Below are 26516 nucleotides of genomic sequence, written 5' to 3'. Positions count from 1 at the left end.
AACCACCTAGTATAACCACAGTCTATAACCACCTAGTATAACCACAGTCTATAACCACCTAGTATAACCACAGTCTATAACCACCTAGTATAACCAGTCTATAACCACCTAGTATAACCACAGTCTATAACCACCTAGTATAACCAGTCTATAACCACCTAGTATAACCAGTCTATAACCACCTAGTATAACCAGTCTATAACCACCTAGTATAACCAGTCTATAACCACCTAGTATAACCAGTCTATAACCACCTAGTATAACCAGTCTATAACCACCTAGTATAACCAGTCTATAACCACCTAGTATAACCAGTCTATAACCACCTAGTATAACCACAGTCTATAACCACAGTCTATAACCACCTAGTATAACCACAGTCTATAACCACCTAGTATAACCACAGTCTATAACCACCTAGTATAACCACAGTCTATAACCACCTAGTATAACCAGTCTATAACCACCTAGTATAACCAGTCTATAACCACCTAGTATATCCACTGTCTATAACCACCTAGTATAACCAGTCTATAACCACCTAGTATAACCACAGTCTATAACCACCTAGTATAACCAGTCTATAACCACCTAGTATAACCACAGTCTATAACCACCTAGTATAACCCGTCTATAACCACCTAGTATAACCACAGTCTATAACCACCTAGTATAACCAGTCTATAACCACCTAGTATAACCAGTCTATAACCACCTAGTATAACCACAGTCTATAACCATAGTATATAACCACCTAGTATAACCACAGTCTATAACCATAGTCTATAACCACCTAGTATAACCACAGTCTATAACCACCTAGTATAACCAGTCTATAACCACCTAGTATAACCACAGTCTATAACCAGTCTATAACCACCTAGTATAACCACAGTCTATAACCACCTAGTATAACCAGTCTATAACCACCTAGTATAACCACAGTCTATAACCAACTAGTATAACCAGTCTATAACCACCTAGTATAACCACAGTCTATAACCACCTAGTATAACCAGTCTATAACCACCTAGTATAACCAGTCTATAACCACCTAGTATAACCAGTCTATAACCACCTAGTATAACCACAGTCTATAACCATAGTCTATAACCACCTAGTATAACCACAGTCTATAACCATAGTCTATAACCACCTAGTATAACCACAGTCTATAACCACCTAGTATAACCAGTCTATAACCACCTAGTATAACCAGTCTATAACCACCTAGTATAACCAGTCTATAACCACCTAGTATAACCAGTCTATAACCACCTAGTATAACCACAGTCTATAACCACCTAGTATAACCAGTCTATAACCACCTAGTATAACCAGTCTATAACCACCTAGTATAACCAGTCTATAACCACCTAGTATAACCAGTCTATAACCACCTAGTATAACCAGTCTATAACCACCTAGTATAACCAGTCTATAACCACAGTCTATAACCACCTAGTATAACCAGTCTATAACCACAGTCTATAACCACAGTCTATAACCACCTAGTATAACCACAGTCTATAACCACAGTCTATAACCACCTAGTATAACCACAGTCTATAACCACCTAGTATAACCACAGTCTATAACCACCTAGTATAACCACAGTCTATAACCACCTAGTATAACCACAGTCTATAACCAGTCTATAACCACCTAGTATAACCACAGTCTATAACCACCTAGTATAACCACAGTCTATAACCACCTAGTATAACCACAGTCTATAACCACCTAGTATAACCACAGTCTATAACCACCTAGTATAACCAGTCTATAACCACCTAGTATAACCAGTCTATAACCACCTAGTATAACCACAGTCTATAACCACCTAGTATAACCAGTCTATAACCACCTAGTATAACCACAGTCTATAACCACCTAGTATAACCACAGTCTATAACCACCTAGTATAACCACAGTCTATAACCACCTAGTATAACCACAGTCTATAACCACCTAGTATAACCACAGTCTATAACCAACTAGTATAACCACAGTCTATAACCACCTAGTATAACCACAGTCTATAACCACAGTCTATAACCACCTAGTATAACCAGTCTATAACCACCTAGTATAACCACAGTCTATAACCACAGTCTATAACCACCTAGTATAACCAGTCTATAACCACCTAGTATAACCACAGTCTATAACCACCTAGTATAACCACAGTCTATAACCACCTAGTATAACCACAGTCTATAACCACCTAGTATAACCAGTCTATAACCACCTAGTATAACCAGTCTATAACCACCTAGTATAACCACAGTCTATAACCACCTAGTATAACCACAGTCTATAACCACCTAGTATAACCAGTCTATAACCACCTAGTATAACCAGTCTATAACCACCTAGTATAACCACAGTCTATAACCACCTAGTATAACCACAGTCTATAACCACCTAGTATAACCAGTCTATAACCACCTAGTATAACCAGTCTATAACCACCTAGTATAACCACAGTCTATAACCACCTAGTATAACCACAGTCTATAACCACCTAGTATAACCACAGTCTATAACCACCTAGTATAACCACAGTCTATAACCACCTAGTATAACCAGTCTATAACCACCTAGTATAACCAGTCTATAACCACCTAGTATAACCACAGTCTATAACCACCTAGTATAACCACAGTCTATAACCACCTAGTATAACCACAGTCTATAACCACCTAGTATAACCACAGTCTATAACCACCTAGTATAACCACAGTCTATAACCACCTAGTATAACCACAGTCTATAACAGCACTAAGTCGCTTGGGGAACCTGTCTAAATGGAATACATGTTTTACAGTAGCAGTGCACCATTAAGGGAATAACCCCCGTCTCTTACCGTAGTGGTCCCAGTCCTCCTGCATGTTCTGTGCACCATTAAGGGAATAACCCCCGTCTCTTACCGTAGTGGTCCCAGTCCTCCTGCATGTTCTGTGCACCATTAAGGGAATAACACCCGTCTCTTACCGTAGTGGTCCCAGTCCTCCTGCATGTTCTGTGCACCATTAAGGGAATAACCCCCGTCTCTTACCGTAGTGGTCCCAGTCCTCCTGCATGTTCTGTGCACCATTAAGGGAATAACACCCGTCTCTTACCGTAGTGGTCCCAGTCCTCCTGCATGTTCTGAATCTCCAGCTGGTTGCGTCCCTCAGTGAAGATGGGTTTGGGGTTCTTCTCAAATCCTCCAGACAGGATCCCTCCCTGCCATGCTCTCACATAGATCCTCCCATCCATATCTATCACCACTAGAGAGAACACACAGAGATATAGTTACAATACAGTCGAACCCTGACCCTAACCTCCAGACCTCCCTGCCATGCTCTCACATAGATCCTCCCATCCATATCTATCACCACTAGAGAGAACACACAGAGATATAGTTACAATACAGTCGAACCCTGACCCCTGACCCTAACCTCCAGACCTCCCTGCCATGCTCTCACATAGATCCTCCCATCCATATCTATCACCACTATAAAGAACACACAGAGATACAGTTACAATACAGTCGAACCCTGACCCCTGACCCTAACCTCCAGACCTCCCTGCCATGCTCTCACATAGATCCTCCCATCCATATCTATCACCACTATAAAGAACACACAGAGATACAGTTACAATACAGTCGAACCCTGACCCCTGACCCTGACCCTAACCTCCAGACCTCCCTGCCATGCTCTCACATAGATCCTCCCATCCATATCTATCACCACTAGAGAGAACACACAGAGATATACAGTTACAATACAGTCGAACCCTGACCCCTGACCCTAACCTCCAGACCTCCCTGCCATGCTCTCACAGGGATATGGATGGGAGGATCAAACACCACTAGAGATAACACAGAGATACAGGGCTCTAAAAAAAATGAATTTATTGGTAGCATTGGTGTTCCCAACCTTAAGAAGTCAGGAGCACAAGATGAAATGTAGGAGCACCAGATGAAATGTAGGAGCACCAGATGAAATGTAGGAGCACCAGATGAAATGTAGGAGCACCAGATGAAATGTAGGAGCACCAGAAAATCAGAATGTTTAAATAGATAGAGATACAGCCTCTATTGGGCCTATCTGAATTCTAGCTACTTCTGAAGAACATGTTGTGCCCTAGAAACTAATACGTAACCCTGTAAAGACGTTAGTTTATTATAAAAGCTAAGACGTTGATATGAAAACCTGTCATTGGAAATACAAAGTCACTTGTGGAATATTAGGTTTCTACATTTATGGAAAAGCACTATGTTTGTACACCGTCTCTTTAAAAAAACGTCAGGTTTGTGATGACAACGTGCATCAGTCATTCATTCATTCTGTGATCATTGATCTCCTGAAGAAGATACCGATCATTGATCTCCTGAAGAAGCTGCCCCTTTTCCTTTCTGTCTGTGTCCCTGAATGTTTGGATCCACTGGTACAGTTCCCCGGTTGGTAGTTAGCTAGCCAATGAGGTAACAAGATTGATCAAAGTGTAAACAAACGGTTCATGATGTCGAGTAGTTTTTAAAACAAAGTCACAAAATGGTTTATGAATATTAAATGTGGTCCTGGCGATCTACTGTAGAAAGTGTTGCTCTGTTAATATGGGTCAGACCTTTTGACCTGGTTGGGCTAGAAGCAAGCCGTTAATATGGGTCGGATCTTTTGACCTGGTTGGGCTAGAAGCAAGCCGTTAATATGGGTCAGACCTTTTGACCTGGTTGGGCTAGAAGCAAGCCGTTAATATGGGTCAGACCTTTTGACCTGGTTGGGCTAGAAGCAAGCCGTTAATATGGGTCAGATAATTTGACCTGGTTGGGCTAGAAGCAAGCCGTTAATATGGGTCGGATCTTTTGACCTGGTTGGGCTAGAAGCAAGCCGTTAATATATGGATCAGATAATTTGACCTGGTTGGGCTAGAAGCAAGCCGTTAATATGGGTCGGATCTTTTGACCTGGTTGGGCTAGAAGCAAGCCGTTAATATGGGTCAGATAATTTGACCTGGTTGGGCTAGAAGCAAGCCGTTAATATGGGTCAGACCTTTTGACCTGGTTGGGCTAGAAGCAAGCCGTTTGCCCTGTAGTAATGGTGCAACCATGATGCTAACGAATCTGAAGTGGCTTGTTTCTCGAGGGCACTCTAACACAACGGTACAGCCAAGCCTTATCCAACGGTACAGCCAAGCCTTATCCAACGGTACAGCCAAGCCTTATCATTACAACATTATCTTTTCCATGGTCACACTTTAGAGCCCTGGTTACAACAGTCTAACCCTGACCCCTGACCTCCAGACAGGATACAACAGACAGGACAGAGTTCAGGCCAGTGGAGGCTCCTCCGAGGAGGAAGGGGAGGACCATCCTCCTCAGCGAATATCATAAAAATAAAAATAGTGATACATACATAAAAATAAAAAAAATCATTTTTAGATAAAACTATACTAAATATATACGCATGTCACCAGTAGCCTCAACAGCTCTCTGTAGGGTAGCACAATGGTGTAGCCGGAGGATAGCTAGCTTCCATCCTCCTCTGGCTACATTGACTTCAATACAAAACCTAGGAGGCTCATGGTTATCACCCCCTTCCACCCCCTGAATTGACATGTTGTCTACCCAATCAAAGGATCAGAGAATTAATCTAGCCCTGAAAGCATAAGCTACAGCTAGCTAGCACTGCAGTGTATAACATGTGGTGAGTAGTTGACTCAAAGAGAGAAAGACAATAGTTGAACAGTTTTTAACAAATACATTTCTTCCAAAATGAAGGAGAAGCAAGAGAGAGAGATAGCTATATTTCGTTGTATTTTTTTTCTTCCACTTTCACCTACTTAGCTAGCGAATGCAGCTAGCTAGTTTAGCCTACTCAAACACCCGGTTCAAACAGCTTGCTGACTGTACTGCATGATTGTAGCGAGTTTACTAACACATTTCTTCTAGTAGCTCTGTTGACTGGGGATGACGTTAGCTAATATGGTGACAACGATGTAGGCTGTGTGTAGCGGTTAGCGGTTATGATATGAAGATTTGGCTAGCAAAGGTTTTTTCACCTGGTCACAGACAGCTGATGTGGTGCACTGAAGTCTGCAAGCGAAAGGGAAAAGTTGCGAGGAGGAGAGCGCGTAGATGCGAGAAGGAATTCTACAACGAGCAACGTGATCATGCTGTTTGTATGTGGCTGCTATGAAAGGGAACTGGGTTTGTATGGCTGCTATGAAAGGGAACTGGGTTTGTATGTGGCTGCTATGAAAGGGAACTGGGTTTGTATGTGGCTGCTATGAAAGGGAACTGGGTTTGTATGTGGCTGCTATGAAAGGGAACTGGGTTTGTATGTGGCTGCTATGAAAGGGAACTGGGTTTGTATGGCTGCTATGAAAGGGAACTGGGTTTGTATGTGGCTGCTATGAAAGGGAACTGGGTTTGTATGTGGCTGCTATGAAAGGGAACTGGGTTTGTATGGGGCTGCTATGAAAGGGAACTGGGTTTGTATGTGGCTGCTATGAAAGGGAACTGGGTTTGTATGTGGCTGCTATGAAAGGGAACTGGGTTTGTATGGGGCTGCTATGAAAGGGAACTGGGTTTGTATGGGGCTGCTATGAAAGGGAACTGGGTTTGTATGTGGCTGCTATGAAAGGGAACTGGGTTTGTATGGGGCTGCTATGAAAGGGAACTGGGTTTGTATGTGGCTGCTATGAAAGGGAACTGGGTTTGTATGTGGCTGCTATGAAAGGGAACTGGGTTTGTATGTGGCTGCTATGAAAGGGAACTGGGTTTGTATGGGGCTGCTATGGAAGGGAACTGGGTTTGTATGTGGCTGCTATGAAAGGGAACTGGGTTTGTATGGGGCTGCTATGAAAGGGAACTGGGTTTGTATGGCTGCTATGAAAGGGAACTGGGTTTGTATGGCTGCTATGAAAGGGAACTGGGTTTGTATGGCTGCTATGAAAGGGAACTGGGTTTGTATGGGGCTGCTATGAAAGGGAACTGGGTTTGTATGGGGCTGCTATGAAAGGGAACTGGGTTTGTATGGGGCTGCTATGAAAGGGAACTGGGTTTGTATGTGGCTGCTATGAAAGGGAACTGGGTTTGTATGGCTGCTATGAAAGGGAACTGGGTTTGTATGTGGCTGCTATGAAAGGGAACTGGGTTTATGTGTGATCAGGAGTGTATCCACTCCGCCGATTCTGTTGAAAAACGTTTCTTAAACAGAACAAACAGGGATAAACATAGCTGAATTTGTCCAATAGAAAATCTATTTTGCAACTGTTGGACTAATGATTACACCCCAGATCAGCTAGATGCAGGCAAGAGTGTGCAAGGCGGTATTGAATGTGTCAATGTCTGTCACCTTCATTACTCTGATTTCACTCGACCTGTGCACCTACGTTGTAAACATTCATTCAGAGGCTAGGTTGTAGCAACCTCATGATGGGTACAGAGAAATGTTGAATACCATGTAGTAGCCTAAACCTATCCATGTTACATTGAACTGGGTGAATGGAATATGAATGACAGACATCCAATATGCTGTAATAGAAATAAGGCCATGCTTATGAAAATAATTAAACGGCACCAACCGCCACTGGTTCAGGAATATTACAGCTAATCACTCAATTTGTTCCGGACTGAACGGTACCAGATCTAACTCCTTGAAGAAACCATATGTGGACTATTTTACAAGCAAAGTAAAAATGGTAGACATTAAAAAAGTGAATGTGGTCCTCAATGACAACGCAAAGCCACCCATACAGAACCAGAACGCTGCGCTGTGGTGGTCTCACCTGGGGTTCTGGGAGGTAGAGGCTTGGAGAGGAAGTAGTCTCACCTGGGGTTCTGGGAGGTAGAGGCTTGGAGAGGAGGTGGTCTCACCTGGGGTTCTGGGCGGTAGAGGCTTGGAGAGGAAGTGGTCTCACCTGGGGTTCTGGGAGGAGAAGGCTTGGAGAGGAAGTGGTCTCACCTGGGTTCTGGGAGGAGAAGGCTTGGAGAGGAAGTGGTCTCACCTGGGTTCTGGGATGTAGAGGCTTGGAGAGGAAGTGGTCTCACCTGGGTTCTGGGATGTAGAGGCTTGGAGAGGAAGTGGTCTCACCTGGGTTCTGGGATGTAGAGGCTTAGAGAGTAAGTAGTCTCACCTGGGGTTCTGGGAGGAGAAGGCTTGGAGAGGAAGTGGTCTCACCTGGTGTTCTGGGAGGTAGAGGCTTGGAGAGGAAGTGGTCTCACCTGGGGTTCTGGGCGGTAGCGGCTCTGCTAGAGGCTTGGAGAGGAAGTGGTCTCACCTGGGGTTCTGGGAGGTAGAGGCTTGGAGAGGAAGTGGTCTCACCTGGGGTTCTGGGCGGTAGCGGCTCTGCTAGAGGCTTGGAGAGGAAGTGGTCTCACCTGGGGTTCTGGGAGGTAGAGGCTTGGAGAGGAAGTGGTCTCACCTGGGGTTCTGGGCGGTAGCGGCTCTGCTAGAGGCTTGGAGAGGAAGTGGTCTCACCTGGGGTTCTGGGAGGTAGAGGCTTGGAGAGGAAGTGGTCTCACCTGGGGTTCTGGGAGGTAGCGGCTCTGCTAGAGGCTTGGAGAGGAGGTAGAAGTGTTCACATCCGTGGAGAGGAACAGACACCTTGGTCTCGCTGGCCTGGCCCAGCTCATACGCCCACTGTAGATAGAGGACAGTTATAACACATCATATAGCATTCATAACCCCCTATGAACACTTCTAGAGGAACAGACACCTTGGTCTCACTGGCCTGGCCCAGCTCATACGCCCACTGTAGATAGAGGACAGTTATAACACATCATATAGCATTCATAACCCCCTATGAACACTTCTAGAGGAACAGACACCTTGGTCTCACTGGCCTGGCCCAGCTCATACGCCCACTGTAGATAGAGGACAGTTATAACACATCATATAGCATTCATAACCCCCTATGAACACTTCTAGAGGAACAGACACCTTGGTCTCCCTGGCCTGGCCCAGCTCCTTTAGTTTAGAAACCTCAGAGACAGCTGGCTACAACACTTCATATACACCCTGTTTCTAGTGCACTACAGTATCTAGGGAACAGCTACAACACTTCATATACACCCTGTTTCTAGTGCACTACAGTATATAGGGAACAGCTACAACACTTCATATACACCCTGTTTATAGTGCACTACAGTATCTAGGGAACAGCTACAACACTTCATATACACCCTGTTTCTAGTGCACTACAGTAACTAGGGAACAGCTACAACACTTCATATACACCCTGTTTCTAGTGCACTACAGTATATAGGGAACAGCTACAACACTTCATATACACCCTGTTTCTAGTGCACTACAGTATCTAGGGAACAGCTACAACACTTCATATACACCCTGTTTCTAGTGCACTACAGTATATAGGGAACAGCTACAACACTTCATATACACCCTGTTTCTAGTGCACTACATAATCTAGGGAACAGCTACAACACTTCATATACACCCTGTTTCTAGTGCACTACAGTATCTAGGGAACAGCTACAACACTTCATATACACCCTGTTTCTAGTGCACTACAGTATATAGGGAACAGCTACAACACTTCATATACACCCTGTTTCTAGTGCACTACAGTATCTAGGGAACAGCTACAACACTTCATATACACCCTGTTTCTAGTGCACTACAGTATCTAGGGAACAGCTACAACACTTCATATACACCCTGTTTCTAGTGCACTACAGTATCTAGGGAACAGCTACAACACTTCATATACACCCTGTTTCTAGTGCACTACAGTATCTAGGGAACAGCTACAACACTTCATATACACCCTGTTTCTAGTGCACTACAGTATCTAGGGAACAGCTACAACACTTCATATACACCCTGTTTCTAGTGCACTACAGTATATAGGGAACAGCTACAACACTTCATATACACCCTGTTTCTAGTGCACTACAGTATCTAGGGAACAGCTACAACACTTCATATACACCCTGTTTCTAGTGCACTACAGTATCTAGGGAACAGCTACAACACTTCATATACACCCTGTTTCTAGTGCACTACAGTATATAGGGAACAGCTCCAACACTTCATATACACCCTGTTTCTAGTGCACTACAGTATATAGGGAACAGCTACAACACTTCATATACACCCTGTTTCTAGTGCACTACAGTATCTAGGGAACAGCTACAACACTTCATATACACCCTGTTTCTAGTGCACTACAGTATATAGGGAACAGCTACAACACTTCATATACACCCTGTTTCTAGTGCACTACAGTATCTAGGGAACAGCTACAACACTTCATATACACCCTGTTTCTAGTGCACTACAGTATCTAGGGAACAGCTACAACACTTCATATACACCCTGTTTCTAGTGCACTACAGTATCTAGGGAACAGCTACAACACTTCATATACACCCTGTTTCTAGTGCACTACAGTATCTAGGGAACAGCTACAACACTTCATATACACCCTGTTTCTAGTGCACTACAGTATATAGGGAACAGCTACAACACTTCATATACACCCTGTTTCTAGTGCACTACAGTATATAGGGAACAGCTACAACACTTCATATACACCCTGTTTCTAGTGCACTACAGTATATAGGGAACAGCTACAACACTTCATATACACCATGTTTCTAGTGCACTACAGTATCTAGGGAACAGCTACAACACTTCATATACACCCTGTTTCTAGTGCACTACAGTATCTAGGGAACAGCTACAACACTTCATATACACCCTGTTTCTAGTGCACTACAGTATATAGGGAACAGCTACAACACTTCATATACACCCTGTTTCTAGTGCACTACAGTATATAGGGAACAGCTACAACACTTCATATACACCCTGTTTCTAGTGCACTACAGTATCTAGGGAACAGCTACAACACTTCATATACACCCTGTTTCTAGTGCACTACAGTATATAGGGAACAGCTACAACACTTCATATACACCCTGTTTCTAGTGCACTACAGTATCTAGGGAACAGCTACAACACTTCATATACACCCTGTTTCTAGTGCACTACAGTATCTAGGGAACAGCTACAACACTTCATATACACCCTGTTTCTAGTGCACTACAGTATCTAGGGAACAGCTACAACACTTCATATACACCCTGTTTCTAGTGCACTACAGTATCTAGGGAACAGCTACAACACTTCATATACACCCTGTTTCTAGTGCACTACAGTATCTAGGGAACAGCTACAACACTTCATATACACCCTGTTTCTAGTGCACTACAGTATATAGGGAACAGCTACAACACTTCATATACACCCTGTTTATAGTGCACTACAGTATCTAGGGAACAGCTACAACACTTCATATACACCCTGTTTCTAGTGCACTACAGTATCTAGGGAACAGCTACAACACTTCATATACACCCTGTTTCTAGTGCACTACAGTATCTAGGGAACAGCTACAACACTTCATATACACCCTGTTTCTAGTGCACTACAGTATCTAGGGAACAGCTACAACACTTCATATACACCCTGTTTCTAGTGCACTACAGTATCTAGGGAACAGCTACAACACTTCATATACACCCTGTTTCTAGTGCACTACAGTATATAGGGAACAGCTACAACACTTCATATACACCCTGTTTCTAGTGCACTACAGTATCTAGAGAACAGCTACAACACTTCATATACACCCTGTTTCTAGTGCACTACAGTATCTAGGGAACAGCTACAACACTTCATATACACCCTGTTTCTAGTGCACTACAGTATCTAGGGAACAGCTACAACACTTCATATACACCCTGTTTCTAGTGCACTACAGTATCTAGGGAACAGCTACAACACTTCATATACACCCTGTTTCTAGTGCACTACAGTATATAGGGAACAGCTACAACACTTCATATACACCCTGTTTCTAGTGCACTACAGTATATAGGGAACAGCTACAACACTTCATATACACCATGTTTCTAGTGCACTACAGTATCTAGGGAACAGCTACAACACTTCATATACACCTTGTTTCTAGTGCACTACAGTATATAGGGAACAGCTACAACACTTCATATACACCCTGTTTCTAGTGCACTACAGTATCTAGGGAACAGCTACAACACTTCATATACACCCTGTTTCTAGTGCACTACAGTATCTAGGGAACAGCTACAACACTTCATATACACCCTGTTTCTAGTGCACTACAGTATATAGGGAACAGCTACAACACTTCATATACACCCTGTTTCTAGTGCACTACAGTATCTAGGGAACAGCTACAACACTTCATATACACCCTGTTTCTAGTGCACTACAGTATCTAGGGAACAGCTACAACACTTCATATACACCCTGTTTCTAGTGCACTACAGTATATAGGGAACAGCTACAACACTTCATATACACCCTGTTTCTAGTGCACTACAGTATATAGGGAACAGCTACAACACTTCATATACACCCTGTTTCTAGTGCACTACAGTATCTAGGGAACAGCTACAACACTTCATATACACCCTGTTTCTAGTGCACTACAGTATCTAGGGAACAGCTACAACACTTCATATACACCCTGTTTCTAGTGCACTACAGTATCTAGGGAACAGCTACAACACTTCATATACACCCTGTTTCTAGTGCACTACAGTATATAGGGAACAGCTACAACACTTCATATACACCCTGTTTCTAGTGCACTACAGTATCTAGGGAACAGCTACAACACTTCATATACACCCTGTTTCTAGTGCACTACAGTATCTAGGGAACAGCTACAACACTTCATATACACCCTGTTTCTAGTGCACTACAGTATATAGGGAACAGCTACAACACTTCATATACACCCTGTTTCTAGTGCACTACAGTATCTAGGGTACAGCTACAACACTTCATATACACCCTGTTTCTAGTGCACTACAGTATCTAGGGAACAGCTACAACACTTCATATACACCATGTTTCTAGTGCACTACAGTATATAGGGAACAGCTACAACACTTCATATACACCCTGTTTCTAGTGCACTACAGTATATAGGGAACAGCTACAACACTTCATATACACCCTGTTTCTAGTGCACTACAGTATATAGGGAACAGCTACAACACTTCATATACACCCTGTTTCTAGTGCACTACAGTATCTAGGGAACAGCTACAACACTTCATATACACCCTGTTTCTAGTGCACTACAGTATCTAGGGAACAGCTACAACACTTCATATACACCCTGTTTCTAGTGCACTACAGTATCTAGGGAACAGCTACAACACTTCATATACACCCTGTTTCTAGTGCACTACAGTATATAGGGAACAGCTACAACACTTCATATACACCCTGTTTCTAGTGCACTACAGTATATAGGGAACAGCTACAACACTTCATATACACCCTGTTTCTAGTGCACTACAGTATATAGGGAACAGCTACAACACTTCATATACACCCTGTTTCTAGTGCACTACAGTATCTAGGGAACAGCTACAACACTTCATATACACCCTGTTTCTAGTGCACTACAGTATCTAGGGAACAGCTACAACACTTCATATACACCCTGTTTCTAGTGCACTACAGTATCTAGGGAACAGCTACAACACTTCATATACACCCTGTTTCTAGTGCACTACAGTATCTAGGGAACAGCTACAACACTTCATAAACACCCTGTTTCTAGTGCACTACAGTATATAGGGAACAGCTACAACACTTCATATACACCCTGTTTCTAGTGCACTACAGTATATAGGGAACAGCTACAACACTTCATATACACCCTGTTTCTAGTGCACTACAGTATCTAGGGAACAGCTACAACACTTCATATACACCCTGTTTCTAGTGCACTACAGTATATAGGGAACAGCTACAACACTTCATATACACCCTGTTTCTAGTGCACTACATAATCTAGGGAACAGCTACAACACTTCATATACACCCTGTTTCTAGTGCACTACAGTATATAGGGAACAGCTACAACACTTCATATACACCCTGTTTCTAGTGCACTACAGTATCTAGGGAACAGCTACAACACTTCATATACACCCTGTTTCTAGTGCACTACAGTATCTAGGGAACAGCTACAACACTTCATAAACACCCTGTTTCTAGTGCACTACAGTATATAGGGAACAGCTACAACACTTCATATACACCCTGTTTCTAGTGCACTACAGTATATAGGGAACAGCTACAACACTTCATATACACCCTGTTTGCGTCCCAAATGGCATCCTATTCCCTTTTCTAGTGCACTATATAGGGAACATGGTGTCATGTCGGAAGCATCCTATCATTTCATAACCCCCTATGAACACCTACAGATCAGTTGGGCTGAAGAGAGCTGGCTAGCACAGTGTTAACTGGCTAAAGACTAGTGGAGGGAGGGGCCCCATGTCATCTAACACAGTGTTAACTGTCTAAAGACTAGTGGAGGGAGGGGCCCCATGTCATCTAACACAGTGTTAACTGGCTAAAGACTAGTGGAGGGAGGGGCCCCATGTCATCTAACACAGTGTTAACTGTCTAAAGACTAGTGGAGGGAGGGGCCCCATGTCATCTAACACAGTGTTAACTGTCTAAAGACTAGTGGAGGGAGGGGCCCCATGTCATCTAACACAGTGTTAACTGGCTAAAGACTAGTGGAGGGAGGGGCCCCATGTCATCTAACACAGTGTTAACTGTCTAAAGACTAGTGGAGGGAGGGGCCCCATGTCATCTAACACAGTGTTAACTGGCTAAAGACTAGTGGAGGGAGGGGCCCCATGTTATTTACAGTTACACACACGTAATGGACAGAGATTCACCTGTCCTGCACAGTTGACAAAGTATTCACACTCGATGGCTCCTCTGTCCGTCTCGACCGCTGTCACATGTCCCTTCTCCAGCATCACATGGTTAACTGTGGTACGCTCATGGATCTGCACTCCTGGAGATCAGAACATGGCAGACATGTAGATTTATGTATAATGTGATCAAACATGATAAACACCATCGATAGTTCACAGCCAGTTTGATTGGAGTACCATGAAGTTACATTAGCCAGAGAGATGCCCCATGGGCACTGACTAACTCAAACTCTGCTTGGCATGGCCCCACCCTGGCCCTACCCCAGAAGCCTTGCTTTCTGGCTTCATTTCATCCTGACCAATGGCGATACCACATGGTTGTAGCTTCCTATTGAAACCTTTACTACAGTTAGGCTTGCAAAATGTTCCCAGAATTCACTGGTTTTCCAGAAATCCCGGTTGGAAAATTCCCTGAATCAGGACGGAACAAGCAGGAAATCTGGAAACATCCAACCAGGATTTCTGCAAAACCTGTGAATTTTGAGAAAGTTGATGGAATTTTTACATTTACATTTTAGTCATTTAGCAGACGCTCTTATCCAGAGCGACTTACAGTTAGTGAGTGCATACATTATTTATTTTTCATTTTTCATACTGGCCCCCTGTGGGAATCGAACCCACAACCCTGGCATTGCAAACGCCATGCTCTACCAACTGAGCTACATCCCTGCCGGCCATTCCCTCCCCTACCCTGGACGACGCTGGGCCAATTGTGCGCCGCCCCATGGGTCTCCCGGTCTAGTGGCACAGCTAGCACTGTGATGCAGTGCCTTAGACCACTGTGCCACTCCTTTTGCAAGCCTAACAACAGTCCATCCTTGGTTTTACCGTCTCACCGTGTCCGGCTGCTGCCGTGGCGAGGGCGTGGTTGACGTCAGGCGGTGACACCACGGCATCACCCGGCAGGTGGAGCGCCCCCACCAGGTCATGAATATTCACCAGGGGGTGGAGCTTAGAAACCTCTTTGGGTTTGATCACGTTACAGGGGATCCCCATCACACTGAGAGAGAGGGAGGAGACAGGAAGGAGGGTTATGGAGATTCCCAGGGGGTGGAGCTTAGAAACCTCTTTGATCACGTTACAGGGGATCCCCATCACACTGAGAGAGAGGGAGGAGACAGGAAGGAGGGTTATGGAGATTCCCAGGGGGCAGAGCTTACTCTTTGGGTTTGATCACGTTACAGGGGATCCCCATCATGGACTAACAGAAAACAGTACAGTGGAGCTGGATACATACAGCCCAGCTACAGCAACATGGAGATGGCAGAGATGGACTAACAGAACACAGCTGGCCAGTGGAGCTACAGTGGAGCTGGATAGGATACATGGAATGAATAGTCTAGAAGGACTACAGTGGAGCTGGATAGGCTAAATGTTGGGAAATGTAATGAATATTCTAGAAGGACTACAGTGGAGCTGGATAGGGTAAATGTAATGAATAGTCTAGAAGGACTACAGTGGAGCTGGATAGGATACATGGAATGAATATTCTAGAAGGACTACAGTGGAGCTGGATAGGCTAAATGTTGGGAAATGTAATGAATATTCTAGAAGGACTACAGTGGAGCTGGATAGGCTAAATGTAATGAATAGTCTAGAAGGACTACAGTGGAGCTGGATAGGCTAAATGTTGGGAACTGTAATGAATATTCTAGAAGGACTACAGTGGAGCTGGATAGGCTAAATGTAATGAATAGTCTAGAAGGACTACAGTGGAGCTGGATAGGCTAAATGTAATGAATAGTCTAGAAGGACTACAATGGAGCTGGATAGGCTAAATGTTGGGAACTGTAATGAATATTCTAGAAGGACTACAGTGGAGCTGGATAGGCTAAATGTTGGGAAATGTAATGAATATTCTAGAAGGACTACAGTGGAGCTGGATAGGCTGAATGTAATGAATAGTCTAGAAGGACTACAGTGGAGCTGGATAGGCTAAATGTAATGAATAGTCTAGAAGGACTACAGTGGAGCTGTATAGGCTAAATGTAATGAATAGTCTAGAAGGACTACAGCACTGAGCAACAATAATTCAAGTGACTGAAGAGAACTGGAGTACTGTTCATGAAGTCCAGCTCCCTCTCAGAGAGTACTGAGCTATAATTCAGACCCGAGGAGAGGGGGGGAAGGGAAGGGCGGTTAGGGAGGGAAGGGAAGGGCGGTTAGGGAGGGAAGGGAAGGGCGGTTAGGGAGGGAAGGGAAGGGCGGTTAGGGAGGGAAGGGAAGGGCGGTTAGGGAGGGAAGGGAAGGGCGGTTAGGGAGGGAAGGGAAGGGCGGTTAGGGGGGGAAGGGAAGGGCGGTTAGGGAGGGAAGGGAAGGGCGGTTAGGGAGGGAAGGGAAGGGCGGTTAGGGAGGGAAGGGAAGGGCGGTTAGGGAGGGAAGGGAAGGGCGGTTAGGGAGGGAAGGGAAGGGCGGTTAGGGAGGGAAGGGAAGGGCGGTTAGGGAGGGAAGGGAAGGGCGGTTAGGGAGGGAAGGGAAGGGCGGTTAGGGAGGGAAGGGAAGGGCGGTTAGGGAGGGAAGGGAAGGGCGGTTAGGGAGGGAAGGGAAGGGCGGTTAGGGAGGGAAGGGAAGGGCGGTTAGGGAGGGAAGGGCAAGGGCGGTTAGGGAGGGAAGGGCAAGGGCGGTTAGGGAGGGAAGGGAAGGGCGGTTAGGTAGGGAAGGGAAGGGCGGTTAGGGAGGGAAGGGAAGGGCGGTTAGGGAGGGAAGGGAAGGGCGGTTAGGGAGGGAAGGGAAGGGCGGTTAGGGAGGGAAGGGAAGGGCGGTTAGGGAGGGAAGGGAAGGGCGGTTAGGGAGGGAAGGGAAGGGCGGTTAGGGAGGGACTTACTTGAGCCTGGATGCCAGGCGCTTCAGGGAGAGGAAACGGTCCTGATTCTGGGCCAGGCATAGAGAGCCTGTTCTCACGTAGCCTGTAACACACATACACACAGAAACATTAGGACTGCCAAGTCATGAATCATCTCATGTTAAACCACACAACTAAATACCACTGGTAAATCCAGTTTATACACAACTAAATACCACTGGTAAATCCAGTTTATACGCAACTAAATACCACTGGTAAATCCAGTTTATACACAACTAAATACCACTGGTAAATCCAGTTTATACACAACTAAATACCACTGGTAAATCCAGTTTATACACACAGAACTAAATACCACTGGTAAATCCAGTTTATACGCAACTAAATACCACTGGTAAATCCAGTTTATACACAACTAAATACCACTGGTAAATCCAGTTTATAGACAACTAAATACCACTGGTAAATCCAGTTTATAGACAACTAAATACCACTGGTAAATCCAGTTTATACACACGCAACTAAATACCACTGGTAAATCCAGTTTATACACAACTAAATACCACTGGTAAATCCAGTTTATAGACAACTAAATACCACTGGTAAATCCAGTTTATAGACAACTAAATACCACTGGTAAATCCAGTTTATACACACGCAACTAAATACCACTGGTAAATCCAGTTTATACACAACTAAATACCACTGGTAAATCCAGTTTATAGACAACTAAATACCACTGGTAAATCCAGTTTATAGACAACTAAATACCACTGGTAAATCCAGTTTATACACAACTAAATACCACTGGTAAATCCAGTTTATACACAACTAAATACCACTGGTAAATCCAGTTTATAGACAACTAAATACCACTGGTAAATCCATTTTATAGACAACTAAATACCACTGGTAAATCCAGTTTATACACACGCAACTAAATACCACTGGTAAATCCAGTTTATACACAACTAAATACCACTGGTAAATCCAGTTTATAGACAACTAAATACCACTGGTAAATCCAGTTTATAGACAACTAAATACCACTGGTAAATCCAGTTTATACACACGCAACTAAATACCACTGGTAAATCCAGTTTATACACAACTAAATACCACTGGTAAATCCAGTTTATAGACAACTAAATACCACTGGTAAATCCAGTTTATAGACAACTAAATACCACTGGTAAATCCAGTTTATACACAACTAAATACCACTGGTAAATCCAGTTTATACACAACTAAATACCACTGGTAAATCCAGTTTATAGACAACTAAATACCACTGGTAAATCCAGTTTATAGACAACTAAATACCACTGGTAAATCCAGTTTATACACACGCAACTAAATACCACTGGTAAATCCAGTTTATACGCAACTAAATACCACTGGTAAATCCAGTTTATAGACAACTAAATACCACTGGTAAATCCAGTTTATAGACAACTAAATACCACTGGTAAATCCAGTTTATAGACAACTAAATACCACTGGTAAATCCAGTTTATACACACGCAACTAAATACCACTGGTAAATCCAGTTTATACACAACTAAATACCACTGGTAAATCCAGTTTATACACACGCAACTAAATACCACTGGTAAATCCAGTTTATAGACAACTACAGTGGGGAAAAAAAGTATTTAGTCAGCCACCAATTGTGCATGTTCTCCCACTTAAAAAGATGAGAGAGGCCTGTAATTTTCATCATAGGTACACGGCAACTATGACAGACAAAATGAGGAAAAAAATATCCAGAAAATCACATTGTAGGATTTTTTATGAATTTATTTGCAAATTATGGTGGAAAATAAGTATTTGGTCAATAACAAAAGTTTCTCAATACTTTGTTATATACCCTTTGTTGGCAATGACACAGGTCAAACGTTTTCTGTAAGTCTTCACAAGGTTTTCACACACTGTTGCTGGTATTTTGGCCCATTCCTCCATGCAGATCTCCTCTAGAGCAGTGATGTTTTGGGGCTGTCGCTGGGCAACACAGACTTTCAACTCCCTCCAAAGATGTTCTATGGCATTCAGATCTGGAGACTGGCTAGGCCACTCCAGGACCTTGAAATGCTTCTTACGAAGCCACTCCTTCGTTGCCCGGGCGGTGTGTTTGGGATCATTGTCATGCTGAAAGACCCAGCCACGTTTCATCTTCAATGCCCTTGCTGATGGAAGGAGGTTTTCACTCAAAATCTCACGATACATGGCCCCATTCATTCTTTCCTTTACACGGATCAGTCGCCCTGGTCCCTTTGCAGAAAAACAGCCCCAAAGCATGATGTTTCCACCCCCATGCTTCACAGTAGGTATGGTGTTCTTTGGATGCAACTCAGCATTCTTTGTCCTCCAAACACGACGAGTTGAGTTTTTACCAAAAAGTTATATTTTGGTTTCATCTGACCATATGACATTCTCCCAATCCTCTTCTGGATCATCCAAATGCACTCTAGCAAACTTCAGACGGGCCTGGACATGTACTGGCTTAAGCAGGGGGACACGTCTGGCACTGCAGGATTTGAGTCCCTGGCGGCGTAGTGTGTTACTGATGGTAGGCTTTGTTACTTTGGTCCCAGCTCTCTGCAGGTCATTCACTAGGTCCCCCCGTGTGGTTCTGGGATTTTTGCTCACCGTTCTTGTGATCATTTTGACCCCACGGGGTGAGATCTTGCGTGGAGCCCCAGATCGAGGGAGATTATCAGTGGTCTTGTATGTCTTCCATTTCCTAATAATTGCTCCCACAGTTGATTTCTTCAAACCAAGCTGCTTACCTATTGCAGATTCAGTCTTCCCAGCCTGGTGCAGGTCTACAATTTTGTTTCTGGTGTCCTTTGACAGCTCTTTGGTCTTGGCCATAGTGGAGTTTGGAGTGTGACTGTTTGAGGTTGTGGACAGGTGTCTTTTATACTGATAACAAGTTCAAACAGGTGCCATTAATACAGGTAACGAGTGGAGGACAGAGGAGCCTCTTAAAGAAGAAGTTACAGGTCTGTGAGAGCCAGAAATCTTGCTTGTTTGTAGGTGACCAAATACTTATTTTCCACCATAATTTGCAAATAAATTCATTAAAAATCCTACAATGTGATTTTCTGGATTTCTTTTCCTCAATTTGTCTGTCATAGTTGACGTGTACCTATGATGAAAATTACAGGCCTCTCTCATCTTTTTAAGTGGGAGAACTTGCACAATTGGTGGCTGACTAAATACTTTTTTCCCCCACTGTAAATACCACTGGTAAATCCAGTTTATAGACAACTAAATACCACTGGTAAATCCAGTTTATACACAACTAAATACCACTGGTAAATCCAGTTTATACACAACTAAATACCACTGGTAAATCCAGTTTATACACAACTAAATACCACTGGTAAATCCAGTTTATACACACGCAACTAAATACCACTGGTAAATCCAGTTTATACACAACTAAATACCACTGGTAAATCCAGTTTATACACAACTAAATACCACTGGTAAATCCATTTTATACACAACTAAATACCACTGGTAAATCCAGTTTATACACAAGACTAAATGCCACTTGTAAATCCAGTTTATACACAAGACTAAATGCCACTGGTAAATCCACAAACTGAAACAGCATGTGGGAAGAGGAGGGGGAAGCACTGGTAGAATACAGCCAGTCACATGCCCTCATAGATAGAGCATAATAATTAATTCAACACCCAAACCAACCACAACTGACTAAAACACCATCAGAAGATTGGCTACACAGCAAAGACAAGGACATAACTAATGTAGGTAAGTTGAAGCAGAGTGGAACTGTACTGTAGAGAGCAGAGGTCATACTAACCTGCTCCCAGATCCATTTAGTGATGAGGGGTAGGCATGTTAGCACAAATGGATTGGAACTCAGGCTAGAGTCATACTGTAGGCATGTTAGCACAAATGGATTGGAACTCAGGCTAGAGTCATACTGTAGGCATGTTAGCACAAATGGATTGGAACTCAGGCTAGAGTCATACTGTAGGCATGTTAGCACAAATGGAGTGGAACTCAGGCTAGAGTCATACTGTAGGCATGTTAGCACAAATGGAGTGGAACTCAGGCTAGTCATACTGTAGGCATGTTAGCACAAATGGAGCTGCACTCAGGCTAGAGTCATACTGTAGGCATGTTAGCACAAATGGAGTGGAGCTGAGGCTAGAGTGATACTGTAGGCATGTTAGCACAAATGGAGTGGAACTCAGGCTAGTCATACTGTAGGCATGTTGTGGTCCTCTGTAGCTCAATTGGTAGAGCATGGCGCTTGTAACGCCAGGGTAGTGGGTTCGATCCCCGGGACCACCCATACGTAAAAATGTATGCACACATGACTGTAAGTCGCTTTGGATAAAAGCGTCTGCTAAATGGCATATTATATTATATTATATGTTAGCACAAATGGATTGGAACTCAGGCTAGAGTCATACTGTAGGCATGTTAGCACAAATGGATTGGAACTCAGGCCAGAGTCATACTGTAGGCATGTTAGCACAAATGGATTGGAACTCAGGCCAGAGTCATACTGTAGGTATGTTAGCACAAATGGAGCTGCACTCAGGCCAGAGTCAACTGTAGAAGTCCATCCCACCTGTCTTGACCCCAGTCTCTTCCTCCAGGTGTTCATAAAGGGAGTTGGAGTAGTCGGCCATCTTACACTCAATGGAGATGGGCTTGGCCACACTGACGATCCCAGCACACAGCCTGGTGGTGCCAGCCCCCAGCCTGACACAGAGAGAGATGAGTAGAACAGGGTTAGGTACAACACACACACACTGACGATCCCAGCCTAACACAGAGCCTGGTGGTGCCAGCCCCCAGCCTGACACAGAGAGAGATGAGTAGAACATGGTTAGGTACAACACACACACACTGACGATCCCAGCCTAACACACAGCCTGGTGGTGCCAGCCCCCAGCCTAACACAGAGCCTGGTGGTGCCAGCCCTCAGCCTGACACAGAGCCTGGTGGTGCCAGCCCTCAGTCTAACACAGAGCCTGGTGGTGCCAGCCCTCAGTCTAACACACAGCCTGGTGGTGCCAGCCCTCAGTCTAACACAGAGCCTGGTGGTGCCAGCCCCCAGCCTAACACAGAGCCTGGTGGTGCCAGCCCTCAGTCTAACACAGAGCCTGGTGGTGCCAGCGCCCAGTCTAACACAGAGCCTGGTGGTGCCAGCCCCCAGTCTAACACAGAGCCTGGTGGTGCCAGCCCTCAGTCTAACACAGAGCCTGGTGGTGCCAGCCCTCAGTCTAACACAGAGCCTGGTGGTGCCAGCCCTCAGCCTAACACAGAGCCTGGTGGTGCCAGCCCCCAGCCTAACACAGAGCCTGGTGGTGCCAGCCCTCAGCCTAACACAGAGCCTGGTGGTGCCAGCCCCCAGCCTGGTGGTGAAAGCGCCCAGCCTGGTGGTGAAAGCGCCCAGCCTGGTGGTGAAAGCGCCCAGCCTAACACTAGGGGTGAAAGTAAGGCGGTCTGGTCCGGCTTGCAGGCTAAATAAATAGTGGGGTTACGGCTGCATTGGACTTTTAACATTACCACGTGTCAGCTCCATGAACATGAGTGAATTGACTTGAAAACGGGCAGTAGACCCTCCAAACTGGGTTGTGGTTAGACCAGAACACATTCAGCCAAGGCAGAGATAAGTGGCCGAGACCGAGGAGCGCCTTCAGCATCAGTTCAGGATACCAGTGTAGAGGGCCTACTGACAATCACCAAATGTCATCACCAAATGTCATCCCACCTTTAGGTGTTTTGGAACAGAAGTCTCTTTCCATTCACCAAATTGCAGGTGCAGTTTCTGGATGCTGGAATTATTTTTGTGCGTGGACAAACATTTGCGTGTAGCCAACAGGCGCACCTTTTGAAGTGATTGTTTGACAATCAGATGAAAACATAATTGACTGGTTGTGTTTGCGCCTCAATAAAAGTTAATGCATAATACAAGAGATATGCCTAATCTTTACTAGGCCCACGGAGATCATAATCATTAATAGGGATGCTATGTGGGATTCTATGATTAGACCCGCAATCACACGCAGTAGACTCCGTAGCGGTAAGAGATGCCATCTCCTTTCCCCCCTGCCTAACACACGCAGTAGACTCCGTAGCGGTAAGAGATGCCATCTCCTTTCCCCCCTGCCTAACACACGCAGTAGACTCCGTAGCGGTAAGAGATGCCATCTCCTTTCCCCCCTGCCTAACACACGCAGTAGACTCCGTAGCGGTAAGAGATGCCATCTCCTTTCCCCCCTGCCTAACACACGCAGTAGACTCCGTAGCGGTAAGAGATGCCATCTCCTTTCCCCCCCTGCCTAACACACGCAGTAGACTCCGTAGCGGTAAGAGATGCCATCTCCTTTCCCCCCTGCCTAACACACGCAGTAGACTCCGTAGCGGTAAGAGATGCCATCTCCTTTCCCCCCTGCCTAACACACGCAGTAGACTCCGTAGCGGTAAGAGATGCCATCTCCTTTCCCCCCTGCCTAACACACGCAGTAGACTCCGTAGCGGTAAGAGATGCCATCTCCTTTCCCCCCTGCCTAACACACGCAGTAGACTCCGTAGCGGTAAGAGATGCCATCTCCTTTCCCCCCTGCCTAACACACGCAGTAGACTCCGTAGCGGTAAGAGATGCCATCTCCTTTCCCCCCTGCCTAACACACGCAGTAGACTCCGTAGCGGTAAGAGATGCCATCTCCTTTCCCCCCTGCCTAACACACGCAGTAGACTCCGTAGCGGTAAGAGATGCCATCTCCTTTCCCCCCTGCCTAACACACGCAGTAGACTCCGTAGCGGTAAGAGATGCCATCTCCTTTCCCCCCTGCCTAACACACGCAGTAGACTCCGTAGCGGTAAGAGATGCCATCTCCTTTCCCCCCCTGCCTAACACACGCAGTAGACTCCGTAGCGGTAAGAGATGCCATCTCCTTTCCCCCCTGCCTAACACACGCAGTAGACTCCGTAGCGGTAAGAGATGCCATCTCCTTTCCCCCCCTGCCTAACACACGCAGTAGACTCCGTAGCGGTAAGAGATGCCATCTCCTTTCCCCCCTGCCTAACACACGCAGTAGACTCCGTAGCGGTAAGAGATGCCATCTCCTTTCCCCCCTGCCTAACACACGCAGTAGACTCCGTAGCGGTAAGAGATGCCATCTCCTTTCCCCCCCTGCCTAACACACGCAGTAGACTCCGTAGCGGTAAGAGATGCCATCTCCTTTCCCCCCCTGCCTAACACACGCAGTAGACTCCGTAGCGGTAAGAGATGCCATCTCCTTTCCCCCCTGCCTAACACACGCAGGAGACTCCGTAGCGGTAAGAGATGCCATCTCCTTTCCCCCCCTGCCTAACACACGCAGTAGACTCCGTAGCGGTAAGAGATGCCATCTCCTTTCCCCCCTGCCTAACACACGCAGTAGACTCCGTAGCGGTAAGAGATGCCATCTCCTTTCCCCCCTGCCTAACACACGCAGTAGACTCCGTAGCGGTAAGAGATGCCATCTCCTTTCCCCCCTGCCTAACACACGCAGTAGACTCCGTAGCGGTAAGAGATGCCATCTCCTTTCCCCCCCTGCCTAACACACGCAGTAGACTCCGTAGCGGTAAGAGATGCCATCTCCTTTCCCCCCCTGCCTAACACACGCAGTAGACTCCGTAGCGGTAAGAGATGCCATCTCCTTTCCCCCCTGCCTAACACACGCAGTAGACTCCGTAGCGGTAAGAGATGCCATCTCCTTTCCCCCCTGCCTAACACACGCAGTAGACTCCGTAGCGGTAAGAGATGCCATCTCCTTTCCCCCCCTGCCTAACACACGCAGTAGACTCCGTAGCGGTAAGAGATGCCATCTCCTTTCCCCCCTGCCTAACACACGCAGTAGACTCCGTAGCGGTAAGAGATGCCATCTCCTTTCCCCCCTGCCTAACACACACAGAGGATCACAACACAGCAGGGTGAGTAATGAGACATTAGACTATGGTTCCTTCTGCTTTCTAGATGCTATCATTGATTCCAATAAGATCTTGAAGCTAGTCTGCACATTCCCTCTATTGGTCTCCCATCACCTGACAAGCCCAGTAAAACAATCAACTCATATGAAATCATGACATATTGTCCACGTCCTCATAAATAAAGTGTTAAGAAAACATGCACCCCCTCTTGTAAACAGACCACCTCATTTAGCCCCTCCTACCTTCCCTGCTCCAATAGGACTATCTCGGTCCAGCCCAGCTTGGCCAGGTGATAGGCCACAGACGTTCCTACGATGCCCCCTCCACAGATCACCACCCGGGCTTGGCTGGGCAGGGGGATGGGCTGCGTGGTCTCTCCAGCCGAGGCCAGGCTCCGGGAGGAGCTCCAGAGACCCCCAGGCCTGGTCCCCGGGGCCCAGCATCCTGCATGGGACAGCAGCCTAGGGAGCAGGGCAGGGGACAGAGCCCTGGAGCTCCGCACGCAGCTGCAGTGCATGGTTTGGAGGAACCTGGAGGATCAGAACACAAGAGCAGCACAGGCCCGGAGGATCAGAACACAACAGGCCCGGAGGATCAGAACACAACAGGCCTGGAGGATCAGAAACACAACAGGGCTGGAGGATCAGAACACAACAGGCCCGGAGGATCAGAACACAACAGGCCCGGAGGATCAGAACACAACAGGCCCGGAGGATCAGAACACAACAGGCCTGGAGGATCAGAAACACAACAGGCCCGGAGGATCAGAACACATCAGGCCCGGAGGATCAGAACACAACAGGGCTGGAGGATCAGAAACACAACAGGCCCGGAGGATCAGAACACAAGAGCAGCACAGGCCCGGAGGATCAGAACACAACAGGCCCGGAGGATCAGAAACACAACAGGCCTGGAGGATCA

General features: G+C 45.5%; 1 protein-coding gene across 2 annotated transcripts; it reads right to left on the bottom strand.

Moving 5' to 3' along the window:
- Positions 1-2429: 2429 nt before the first annotated feature.
- LOC311114774 (pyruvate dehydrogenase phosphatase regulatory subunit, mitochondrial-like) lies at positions 2430-26120 on the bottom strand. 2 transcript variants are annotated; one of them, XM_084190009.1, is made up of 7 exons: positions 25838-26120; positions 22243-22376; positions 17649-17730; positions 15661-15824; positions 14783-14904; positions 8522-8639; positions 2430-3275 (listed from the first exon to the last, which is right to left on the bottom strand). In XM_084190009.1, exons 1-7 carry the CDS (start codon positions 26110-26112, stop codon positions 3100-3102), a joined length of 1071 nt encoding a protein of 356 aa, XP_084046135.1. In that variant the 5' UTR covers positions 26113-26120; the 3' UTR covers positions 2430-3099. The 2 variants fall into 2 exon arrangements, with proteins under 2 accessions (XP_084046135.1, XP_084046136.1); XM_084190010.1 differs by lacking the exons at positions 2430-3275; positions 8522-8639 and adding an exon at positions 8697-8863.
- Between the last annotated feature and the right edge of the window lie 396 nt (positions 26121-26516).

Source organism: Coregonus lavaretus (genome assembly GCF_964263955.1).
Source record: "Coregonus lavaretus genome assembly, contig: HAP1_SCAFFOLD_7477, whole genome shotgun sequence".
NCBI classification, from domain to species: Eukaryota; Metazoa; Chordata; class Actinopteri; order Salmoniformes; family Salmonidae; genus Coregonus; species Coregonus lavaretus.
The sequence above is the reverse complement of the archived record's forward strand: the minus strand, read 5'-3'. Positions and strand labels throughout refer to the sequence as shown.

Excerpts from the sequence above, each read along its gene's own strand:
- LOC311114774 (XM_084190009.1), bottom strand. The coding sequence starts at position 26,112 with ATGCACTGCAGCTGCGTGCGGAGCTCCAGGGCTCTGTCCCCTGCCCTG. Across the intron at positions 22,377-25,837 it reads GTCCTATTGGAGCAGGGAAG|GCTGGGGGCTGGCACCACCA; the intron begins GTAGGAGGGGCT and ends TCTCTGTGTCAG. Across the intron at positions 8,640-14,782 it reads TTGTCAACTGTGCAGGACAG|TGGGCGTATGAGCTGGGCCA; the intron begins GTGAATCTCTGT and ends CTCTATCTACAG.